Raw genomic sequence first — 12,946 nt, 5'->3', positions numbered from 1 at the left:
TCTAATATTTTAGACAACAGTGACAGAATGGCAATTGGTCTGAAATTGGCAATCTAACATTATACAATCGTCAATAGTAAGATCTCGTCCTTTTTTCATTTTTATAGTTAAGCACTCTCACCATGTGCTTCAGTAATCCTTGTATAAAAGACTTATTGTATTGAACACATTATGCACTGCCAATGTAAATTAATTCTGAATTTCTTATGACGAGACCTGTAGATACAAACAGATAAAATGTACAGAGAATTGCAATGTATGGATAGGAACAGTCTGTCGTATTTATTCAGAGCCTGCTCCATCTGCAGAGTACATGTAATTTCAGAATGATATTGTGTCATGCTTTGGAAAATGAATGTCCAGTCAGACTATGGAAATAAAGGCCAGTTTTAATATTTTAACTTAGGAAAATGGCTTTGTCATATTTTTTACTAAATCATTACCTTGTCTTTCTTTGCAGTGAGCTGAAATTGACAGTGGTGACCTACCTAACAAACTCCATTGTAGAGGAAATATTACAGGAGCTGTATGTCTCACATAAGAAGCTGGTAATTGCCTTGTATTCTTTATTAATTTATTTTCATGATGTCCTAATATCTATCATTGCACTTAGATCAGCTGCTTTAACATGTCTTGTTCCATTTACCCAGTAATCTTATCTACTCTCTATGTTTTCTTCACCCTTCAGTTGTAAACTACTTCCAGTCTGCACCCTGTCTCTTCACCTGCACTACTGTGTAGCATCTTGTGGTTGTCTGGCATGTCTCTGTCAGTCTTTTCATCTATAAAATCTACATTTTCCCCTCTTCTGAAAAGTGTTGTAACTGACAGAACTATAGTCATACAGGTAGAAAATTGTCAAAAGCATTTGGATAAAACCAGCTGCTGGAAGTCATTACTTTAGGATTCATCCACAATGACCATTAACTTTTATAATGAAATCCTGCATTGCACTTTACTGTACTATGCACAGATTCTGTTTAATGAATATCAATAAAGTGTTTTTCTGAGAATCAGTACCCACAAACTCAAGTTTATTAAATAAGAATCCATACAGTTGAGTAATAACCTCTCCTGTACTTTACTCCTTCTTTGTTTTCTCCTCCTATCGTTGTCACGTCACTGCCTTATCTACAGCCCCAATTTTTCTCTGTTTCACTTAGCTGAAATATTTCCCCATATCATCCCCACTTCACATAACTTGACCCCTAAAGTACAATTGTGCCTACTATATATAGTGGCACTAGTCTCCAATCTAATAAGCGTCCATAGCTTCATTATCTGTCCAGGGCTGATATGTATTTTGCAGTCATGGCTATCATTCAGGTCCCATACCCCTCAAGTAGTTCTGCTTATTTGATATTTCTTCTGAAAGATCTGAAGTAAACACAGCTGCAGAATGACATTTATCTGTATGCTCTATCTTCACTCTCATCCTAACCCTATGCTGTCTAGTAGTCATTAACAAAAACTCATACTCATAACAAAAAAAAGGTATTTGTAGAGTTATTGTGACATGAATGACTTCCTCTCTTTTGTACTTACATCACAAAATATTTTTGAATGACAGTCGTACAAAATTATTTAATTAGTTTTTCTACAGAGATTAACTGTTGTAGCTATAATACTATTTGTTGGAAGACATGGCTCTGACTTATAATTGCTGCAAATAAGCCTTACACTCTAACAGCATGGTAAATATGGGTACTATACCTAAAGCCATCACACTTACATAACTTATTCTCCACCTCCTCCAAATATATTATTCACAGATATTTCTGAGTCCTCATCTGACACCTATCACTCTTTAATTTTATTCTGACTTGTACACAGCATAGATATGAGAATAAAATAGCTGTTTCACACAATGCATAGTTCTCCCTCTGTCTTCAGGATCCCACAAAACATTCAAAGTTGGACAGCCAAATGAAGAAGAATGCTCCAAATGGTTGCTCCCAAAAGCTTCTCTTTCACATTACTTGGGAAAGGTTTGGCAAGTAAGTGATGCAGCTTATATACCTGTCCTAAAGAAAGTATCGGTGAATCATAAATACACTTAACTCTTATGTATGCCAGTGCTTTCCATTGAGTCACTCTGGAGAGCTTTTCTTTAAGGCTGACATCAGTAAGGCCTTGAGAAAGAGTTTTTAATCTGTATTAGAAGTTTTCCCTGATATTTGCACTCCAGGGGTCTGTTAAGTATAACCCTAACAGCTAGTGTGGCTGATGTGTAACTATCTTTGCCATAGATATCAAAAATTCTTCCCAGGTATGTTCATCAGAAAAAATCCTGTTGTTTTATTTGCTTCAGTGGTGTAGAGGGATAAAGTCCTAATTATAGCCCAGCTAATCTGGGTTCGATTACTGACTTGGGCAACTGGCAGAATATATCCTTGCTGCATGCACATGTCCAGTGCAGTGGTGCAGAGACAGGGTAGTGCTGCAGCTGTTAACTTTGTCGGCTCACAGCAAGTGCTTCTTCAGTTCAATTCTCAGCTGGGGTGCCTTCTGTGTGGAGTCTGCATGTCCTCCCTGTATTCGCATGGATTTCCACCCACATTGCAGAGACATGCGTCTGCAGCGTTTCTCCCTTTGGCCTCCTCTGAAAACAGGCTCCTAAGTCAGACTTTCCTGGTCAACAAATGTTAAATAAATAGATAAATATCTCAAAGAGTACAACACAGTCAAGTGACCACCTTTTGGAATACAGTGACTTTAAATATTTGGTGTAATTCTTTTGATTTGCTGTTTGTCTTACAAATTATAATAGGTAGTTGATGAGATCATTATGTGCACTGCCGGTAAAGAAATCCTTGAATAGTTTCTCTGTAACAAACAAAATTGTAATACACAATTTCAACCTGTTTCACAATAAGCATTAATCTGAAGTTTTTTTATACCCATTAAGTCTTTCAGATAAAACAGTGTAGAATGTCTGACACCTTTAGTAGTTTACATGCAGCTTTAGGAACATTTCCTCAAAAAATCAATTTAAAAAGCATAATTTAAACAAATATAAATATCTTTTGAACTGTAAAAGCTATGAACAGGATGCAAATACAATGCAACAGTTATAACAGTGTACGCAGTCTTTACATCAGTACTGTAATATATTATAATACAAAAAGTCAGACTTGTATTTTTCACTCTAAATTTCCGCAGACTTTTCATATCGCAGAAATGGTATAACCTGTCTACAAGAAGCACTAAAAACCCTCCAGTAATATAGTTTCCTGTCTGCATATTTTTAATAATTGGTCAGAAATGCCAAAGCAGAAGTTAACATTCCCACAGCACACACATATATACCCTGACACATACGTGTGCACACACAGCCAATAATTTATGCACCTCACCCTAAGTATTTAATTATTTGAGATAAACACATATTTACATATTTTCCTACTATTAACAATGCAATGGAAAAAAAGAAACTTGTGTCCCTATTCTTTATAACTGTGCAAGGTTGGGGAGCTGCTAATTTTGCTTGACAAAAAGCTAACGCTCCCTAGGACACAAACTCACAAATGTTAATAAAATATATATTCAATACATATGCACACATTTATATACCACACACATATACACAAACACTCCTATATCTTACATATCAACCGAAAACCAAAAAACTCTCTCTTATACACGTGTATATTACACAGTTGCATATACATACATCTCACATGGTTTACCTTTAAAATGTCAAAAGCACATAGTCAGATGTGCACACCACTGAAACGTTTCTGTAAAACCAGCACTGCCAAAACTTCAGTTCGACAAACCATCGAATGTCAACATTTCCGACCATGCCACACCTACAAACAAGTGATGTTATGTTGTCCTATCACCTTCATTCTTACAATGATGGGTTCGGAGCCGATCCTCGGCTCCAACTCGGCCGAATCCTTAGCTGAAGATCTCAAACTTGGTTCATGGCAATAAGGTATCCCACAATGCAGTGGTGTAATTTCCCAGATCTCGTTTGCCGCTTTACGAGGTTGAATGCACTCATCTTGGCCATGGCCAAGTTGTGAAATGTTTTCTATATTACTTGTCAAAACTTAATATTTTTGTATATATATATATATATATATATATATATATATATATATATATAGCTCTATTATTAATAGAATTTATTAGTTGATTCTCTTTGCTGTTTTTAGTTGAATAGAGATAGTTTCTCCCTTCAGCACGGCTTTTGCCATCGCTTTATAGGCATTTTGGTATCCCTGTAGTGGTTGTTGTTAGTTGTGTGTGTGTCTCTTCATAGCTCGTTTAAGTTAGAGAAGCTATTCACTCATTTAAGTTAGAGGGCTGGTACTGTTTGATCATTTTTTGTGTGAAAATCAGAACCGTTTGAGTTAGAGGTTCTAATTTTCTTTCCCTGGTCGTTCTTCCTTGTATTGTCATTTGCTAGCATACTAGTCGTAGATAAATATTTGTTGTATTTGATATAGCCGCTAGGCTTCCTCTTTTTGTGAAAATGTCTAAAGAACAAAAAGAAAGAGAACACAAGCCTTCGGGCTTCAAAAAATGTCAGAAGTGCTCGCAAAAGATGTCCATCACTGATGGACATGTTGTTTGTGTCCAGTGTCTTGGTGCTATTAATCTCCAAGAGGACTGCACCTTCTGTCATTTGTTAGTGCCAAAGTTCTTCAGGAAAGAAGAAACAAGTTGATTCTAAAAGGGCTTTTAAAGCCTTCCTTTGAAGAGGCCATTCATAGCTCTTCCTCTTCTTCTTCATCTCCTTCATAAAAAAAGGAAAAATCACACAAGAGACAATCTCCAGCTACTTCGGCTCATACGGAGCCGCCTGTCAAACTCCCTAAAATTTCTAAGGCCACTACTTCCTTGGCTCCACAGTCCTCAGAGCTGTCAGAAGTTCTTTTGGTTGACAGGCCTGGTTCTTCGGCTCCAAAGCCTTTGGAGCCAGAAGATTCCTCCACTCGGAGTCGGACCATTGAAATTTCGCTGGTTTCTCCGACCTTGACATCGCCAATTCTCCATAGGTCTCGATCTCCTTCCTTATCTTCCAGGTCTACAAGAAGCTTATCAGATGAGGATGTGGATCGGGTGGTGCGTAGACTCCTCAAGTCGCCGACACTGACTAAATTGTTCTCGGCTCCCACCCATTTGGTTTCGGAGCCTACTGTGCCCACTGTTGTTCCTCCTCCTCCAAGCCAAGCTGGTCCTTCGGAGCTGGAGTGCTCGGTACCACTTACTGTGAAACTGTTGGTTCCGGGACTCCCTTCGGTCACCACAGAGCCGACATCTGCTTCGACTCTCTCACTGCCATCCAGTGAGTCTGGGAGCCGGGGCTCCCTGGTCAGCCCTGGGGGGAGGATTCTCGGCCCCGATCTTCAGTGCCGCATTTACCCCTGGGGGCTTCGGCTCAGGTTAGTTTGGTTCATACATCGGCCTTGAGTTCAATCTCGTTGGCTCAGTTGCCTTCCTCTGTCCTTTATTTTCCAGGATGCATGGGGTGACACCTTCCCCAGGGGTAGAGTTTGAAGTAATAATGGTAGATGCCACCCCAGAGGCAGAGGGGGTCCACAAAACCAGGGTGACTGTGATTCCTTTCACAGACACCCTTATCAGTGCTCCTGAAAGGAGGCCTGACTACTCTACTCTGGAGGCAGTCAGGGGACATTTATCGATGTACCCAGAAGCCTGGTGAAATATCACAAATGACAAATGGGTACTAAACATAATATCCAGAGGATACACCATCCCTTTTTGCAAACCTGTCCCAAAGACCAAAACACTCCCGGATGTTCCACCCAATCTAAGGGAACAAGCAACTATAGAGGTTCAAAGGTTGCTCCAAAAAAGAATCATCCAAGAAGTTCCCGCAGACCAAATAGGATTCGGAACGTACTCAAGATTCTTTTTAGTGCCAAAAAGAACAGGGGCCTGGAGGTCCATATTGGACCTAAGCAAGTTAAATTAATCTGTCAATAAGTCAAAGTTCTGAATGGTGACACTGCAGTCTATACTCCCCTTTTTAGGGAAAGACAATTGGATGTGCTCGATAGACCTTCAAGATGCTTACTACCACATAAAAATGGACAGGACATCAAGAAGGTACTTACGCTTCCAACTGGGAGCCAGCTATTACCAGTTCAGAGCTCTGCCCTTTGGTCTCACTACAGCCCCCAAATTGTTCACCAAATGTATGGCAGTAATCAAGGCTCACCTGAGGCATCTAGGATTCCGTGTGTTTCCCTATCTTGACAACTGGCTCTTATGTGCCACCACCAAGCATCTACTTCTACAAACCAGGGATCTAACTTTGGACATCTGCAATCAGTTGGGCATTACAGTAAATTTTCAAAAATCTGCGTTTTTGCCCTGTCAGCATATTACATTCATAGGCACAGATCTAGACACTTCATCGATGGCAGCATGTCTTCCAACAGAAAGAGTCATAGCTCTCAGACAGCAAATACTTCACATCCTTCCCATGGACAAAGTGAAAGCAAAGTAATTCTATGCTTATTAGGAACAATGGCCTCCACGATTACACTAGTTCCTCTTGCCAGAATGCACGAGAATACTTCAGTGGCTATTATTCTCCCAATGGTCACTTCAATAGTTTCCAGTGTTTCATCTGATCAGAATAATGGAATCTTGCAAGGACGACTTGAGATGGTGGATACACTGTACTCGTGATAATAGGCAGACCCTTTGTTCCACTTCAACCAATAGCTACAGTGACCATAGACACTTCCCATAAAGGCTGTGGGGGGCATTATCTGGGAAGAACAGTCCAAGGTACATGGCAAGATCACGAGGTTCACTTGCATATAAATGTTCTAGAGATGAGAGCAGTGCCTCTTGCATTGCAAGCACTTCAAAATTCTCTTCCTCTAGGAACTATTGCGATCCAGTCAAACATTATGTCTGTTGCTTGGTACATAAACAAGCAGGGGGGAACCAGAGCCTATCCCCTGTGTCGAGAAGCCCTAAGAGTATGGTGATGGGCAGTTTCTTCCCAGCGCTTTCTAATCGCAATGCACATTCCGGGAAGTCCAACATGATGGCAGACAAGCTGAGCAGAGCAATGCTAATGCCTCACGAGTGGTCTCTCAATTACAGTGTAGCAGAAATGATTTTCCAGACATGGGGACAGCCTTGCTGTGATCTCTTTGCCACTCCCATGAATGCCAAGTGCAGCAACTACTTTACCATAGTTCCCCCTTTGGGGCAGACACCCTCTTGCTCATGATTGTCCCTCAGGACTTCTATATGCCTTTCCACCATTTCCTCTCATACCCAGAGTAATTCAGAAAGCTCAAAGCTCGGGAAGCAGGATAATTCTCGTTGCCCCTTACTGGCCTCGCCAAGTTTGGTTCCCCTTCCTGCGGCCCCACCTTCAGGAGAAGCCTTGGATTCTGGACCCAGTGCCAGATCTGCTGATTCATATGTCAGGGGAGCTTCATCCTTCTCTCCACACCCTAAAACTGACAGCTTGACTGCTCCACTTCCTAGTTTAGTCGGGCTTCACAATTTCACTTCCACATTTAGACATATCTTAATGTCCTCCCATAAAGCTTCCACTAGAAAGCTTTATTCTAGTAGATGGAGGAGGTTTTCCCTGTGGGCTCAAGATAAGAACATTGATCCTTTCTCTGCACCCATTCAGTCTATTTTGGAATTCTTGGCGGAACTTGTTCAACAAGGCTTAGCTGCAGCAACCATCAAAGTTCAAGTTGTCGCAATTTCAAATTTTCATATACTTCTTCAAACTTAATGTCACATAAGTTGTGTAGAGCCTTCTTAAAAGGTGCTTCCTTATTAAGATCTCCCTTCAAGGAACCCCTTTCTCCTGGGATCTAAATTTTGTTTTTTCTCATCTCATTTTACCTCCCTTTGAGCCATTTTCATCTTCAGACCTCAAGTTCCTTTCATGGAAGACCTTGTTTCTAGTGGCTATAACTTCTGTCAGAAGGGTGCCAGAACTTCAACCTCTTTTATAAAACCACCATATTTGATTTTTCATAAGGATATGATATCCTTACATACTAACCCTTCTTTTTTTACCAAAAGTTATGTCTCCAAACAATATACATCAATCTATAAAACTTCCAGTATTCTTTCCTCAACACAGCAACAAGACAGAGTACAAATTACACCAACTGGATGTGCACAGACAACTTAGATTCTGTTTGCATAGAACCAAAGACTTCCGAAAATCTGACCAATTATTTGTATCCTATTCCGATGCAAAAAAAAGGATCCTCAGTTTCAAAAACTACTCTTCCCAATTGGCTTTCAAACTGTATTACATTTATTTATAAATCAAATCACAAGGAATTACCTTTCAAAGTAAAGGTTCATTCCACTAGAGCACTGGCTATGTCATCTGCTTTTCAAGCCAGAATCCCCATAGATAATATTTACTCCACATACTTTTATTACTCATTGCAAAGTGGATTTGGCCTCCAGGGTCAGGGCATCCTTAGGTTCCATGGTGCTTAAAGGTGTACTCTCGTGAGCCAACCAGGAAAAAGGTGCTAGAGATGCTGTCCCATCATTGTAAGAATGAAGGCAAGATAGAGCAACACAACATAAAGAAGTTATGTACTCACCATAACGTTCCATGTTTGTTGTCCATCTTACCGTTCATTCTTACAAACCCTCCCTCTTTCCCCCTGCCAAAACTTCTTATGGACCTGGTAGATTTCCACTACCTCAGGGGCTCTTTGTCTCAGCTTGTTTCTCCTTCCAGTACTTTTGGTGTGAACTTACACACTTGTTTATATGTATATGTTTGTACATATGTATATACTGTATATATTGTTCGTATTAGCAGCAAACAAGATCTGGGGAATTACACCACTGCATTGTGGGATACCTTATTGCCATGAGCCAAGTTTGAGATCTTCAGCTAAGTATTCTGCCGAGACGGAGCCGAGGATCGGCTCTGAACCCATCACTGTAAGAATAACCAGCAAGAAGGACAACAAACCAGGAACGTTATGGTGAGTACCTAACTTCTTTTTAACATGGGTCAAAAAGGGCGCAAGATTTTGTAGTTCAGAATATCGGCATTCAAGGTTTTGAGAAGGTGCAGTTGGAGTTTGCAGAAGTGATTTTGACATTGTGACTATCAACATTTTGAAGGTAAACCATCGAATACACCCATCCATAGCAATATGCTCGCTCACACACACACATACACACACACATGCACACACATTAATATGCATATACACACAATTTCAAAATATTTCCAGTGTTTAACCACCAGAAAAATGAAGCTGAAAGCAAGAGTAGGCAGGACCTTGGTGTAAAACACAGTAAAGCCAGATCCATTATAAGTGGCCAAAAAGGACCTACCATAAATCTTTTTTTATCCTATGTTGCTTGAAAGGGACTGCCTTTCATTCTGTTTTAGCTGAATGTCCCTGATTGTGCCTCATATGTTTTGTCTTTTCCCAAAACATATTTGATTTTCTGGTAAAATTAGAGTTGCCACCTTTCCATTGTGCCATTTTCCTTACAAAACAAGCCTCAACCCATGCATAATCTAGCCACACCCATTCCCTTTAGTAGCCACACTCCCTTTATCTAACAACGCCCATTAGCACAAGTCTTGGATACCACATGCAGTTGCTAAATGGAGAAAATATATAATGAATCAGATGTAAAGTAAACAACTTTATTTAGCAGCAATTTATTCAAAGCAGTACATTGCTAAGGGTTCTCTACACACAACAGTACATAAAAATTGACAGCACACATTACAGGATGAAATATAAATAAGCATAGGAAAACTGAATATAAATCATGGTCACATTACTAATTTTATAGAAAAAGTGAAACAAATCATGGTCTTATCATAATTTTATATATATATATATATATATATATATATATATATATATATATATATATATATATATATAGAGTGAAGTTTTCCAGCAAGATCAGGCCACTTGCTGTAATCATTACTTCTATTTGAAGTGATATTTTATCTTTGATCTGGCAGCCTCTAGTAATGGCTGGTTACCTTTTACGAATATGTAAAATTGTGAACAACTCATATTAAAATTTATCTTGACCTGCAACTCAGCCTTGACAAGAGACACAAGCATTCTGTTTCTTGTATCAGTCCATGTGAAAAAAAAAAAAAAAAAAAACGTTCCATGAACCTATTGCTAAGGGGAATTGAAAGGGCAAACTGCACCAGTAGAATCAGGGTAATTAATCTGTGCTAGCTTAACTCTACAGTCCATGGATACATATGAGTGACTCTGTTTCACACCATAATAAACTGCAGTTACCTAAGCTGCTGGAAGCTTCAGTGGTTACACTACATTGTCATTACAAAGTCCTGCTTCTGGAGCTGAAGGCTTTGCTGATATTTGTATGACTTCTGGTAGATTTTTAGTGCCTTTTCATCCCACTTAACAGTGGGGTTGTTCACAGGATGTGCACTTGGCCATGGCATCCACATTTGAAACAGATTACGTCCATGGATATGATTGCTCCTTTGCCTTATTATAAGTGCAGAATGCTTTTAACTTCTTAGGAGACAATGTGCTGCTTACAGTCTCTTGCTGATCTGTTGACCTTTTCTTGAGCATGATTCTTGCAGGATTCTTGATCAACACTGCTACAATAAACCAAAACAGCTATTAATATCAATCCAGACAATACAATGGAGTGACCAACAAGAGCAGTGCCTTGGGGTCATCTGCCATAGTCACTTTCGCTATCACTATCGCTCTTCACGAATTAGAACCAAAATTGCTCCCTGGCTCACAAAACAAACTAGGGAAAACATCCTCCTTAGAAATACAATCTGGGCTAAATGGAGAGCTTCCAAATGTCCATCGGATCACCTTTACTTTAAACAGTTAAGAAATGCCACCAAGAAAGATATTCTTAGAGACAAAAAAGAGTATTACCTTCATCTCCAACAAACCCATCCACAAAATCCACAAAAATTCTGGTCAAGTATAAACAAACTTCTTCAGCCAGGATACTCTTCAACTCCTGCCCCAGCAGGATTCAACCATAACTCCAACCAGATTCCCGATGCCTTTAATATCTACTTTACTGAAGCCATTCAAACCCTAGCCAATACTCTACCACCAATGACCACTTCATCATTAAATTCCACTAAGACTCCTTCTCCCACCTTTCAAATACAACCTGTACCTACATCCCTAATCTGTAACCTCCTTCAAAAACTAAAACCTTGCACCCCATCTGCTGACTGTCTGCCAGCTGAGTACCTGCAAATTGTAGCAAAAGCCATAGCCTATCCCATCTCCATCCTTATAAATAGCACTATTTTAGAAAGCAAAATTCCTGCCCTGTGGAAAGTATCCCACATCATCCCATTACATAAAGGTGGGTCATCCACTGAGCTCTCCAACTTTCGGCCTATTGCCTTACTCTCTCCAATAGCTAAGATAATGGAAAAATGCATTCACAGACAACTACTTGACCACCTTGTACAAAATAACCTACTTGCCAACTGCCAACATGGCTTCAGGCCATTCCATAGCACAACCCCTGCCCTGCTGTCCTTTTCTGACTCCATAAACAAAAATCGTAACAATACCACTTTTTCCTCTGCACTATTTATTGACCTTTCAAAAGCCTTTGATATGGTAAACCACAACATACTTATAGACATACTAAAAGCCCAATCACTTGACCCACAAGCATTTCAATGGTTTAAGTCCTACCTGGAAAACAGACAGCAAGCAGTACTTTGGGATAATAATCTTTCTACATCCCTCCCAGTAAATATTGGAGTACTCCAAGGCTCCATCTTAGGACCCCTACTCTTTTCTTTATTTATTAATGATCTACATACCCAAATTCCTCAAGCCACTTGCATACAATATGCAAATGACTCTACTTTAATTTGTTCAGCCAAGACCATAGCCTCTCTCCAATCCCTCACTCAAACTGTATTCAACAGTGTTGAAAATTGGGTCATGCAACACTGCCTCCTCCTGAACTCCCAAAAAACTAAATTATTGCTCTTTGCTCCAACTCTAAAATCACCTTAACTGTACTTCACAATAACCTCAAACAATGGAACTAACATATCCCCAGACACTACAACCCGTCTACTAGGAGTAACAATTGATAACAACCTTAGCTATGATGACCACATTAATTCTACAATAAAGTCTGTTAACAAAAAACTAGGCACCCTTTACAGAATTAAACCCTTCCTTGCCCCATCAGCCAGAATAACTATTGCCCAGACCCACCTTATCACTACCCTGTTCTATGCTTCTGTGATATATACCAATCTATCTAAGAACAACCTTACAAACTTTCCACCAGTTATAATAATATAGCCAGATTTGCCACTGGTACCCCGTTTAGAACTCATCACTGTCTCAACCTCAAACAACTGGGATGGCTAGAACTGCAAAACCAACTACTTTCTCAACAACTAGTTATCACACAAAAGATTCGTTATCACCCTAACAACACTCCTATCCTCACTAATCTGATCACACCATACAAAAATCTAGAAACACTACGCTCAGCTAATAAGCTCCTTGTTGCCACTGCTAAGTCAAAAAACAAAGCTGGAGACTCACTTTTCTCCAACATAGTAGGTAAAAACTGGAACCAGCTTCCTACTGAACTATCCACCCTTGCTTCTACTTTCTTATTTAAAAAACGTCTTAAAGAACATCTTAAATCTCACTGCTTTGCCCATGCTCTAACCCTGACGGACATCTTATTCCCCTTCTTGCTCTCGCTACACTTCTCTTCCATACTATTCTTTGATGCTTACTTCATAATAAAAAAATTATAATTTTGTTTATCTCTCTGTTATTAGATATTCACTTCAACCTACTAAATGACTTATTACTATTTTGTTCTTACCAACATAGCCAATGTACTGTAACTTACTTGACTATTACTATGTATTGTATTCTTTATCACTGCTAGTGCTTGG

At 39.5% G+C, this 12,946-nt stretch overlaps 1 protein-coding gene across 1 annotated transcript in view; it reads left to right on the top strand.

The window, feature by feature from the left end:
* The window catches only part of CARMIL3 (capping protein regulator and myosin 1 linker 3), a 3,552,770-nt gene that overhangs the window by 3,243,059 nt on the left and 296,765 nt on the right, over positions 1 to 12,946 (top strand). The window contains exon 28 of the mRNA XM_044058175.1: positions 461 to 548. Coding sequence (XP_043914110.1) covers positions 461 to 548 — 88 coding nt within the window. The remainder of the gene's footprint in view (positions 1 to 460; positions 549 to 12,946) is intronic.

The sequence above is a fragment of the Protopterus annectens genome, chromosome 16.part0, assembly GCF_019279795.1.
Source record: "Protopterus annectens isolate FY-2018-M chromosome 16.part0, PAN1.0, whole genome shotgun sequence".
Classification (NCBI taxonomy): Eukaryota; Metazoa; Chordata; order Ceratodontiformes; family Protopteridae; genus Protopterus; species Protopterus annectens.
The sequence above is the reverse complement of the archived record's forward strand: the minus strand, read 5'-3'. Positions and strand labels throughout refer to the sequence as shown.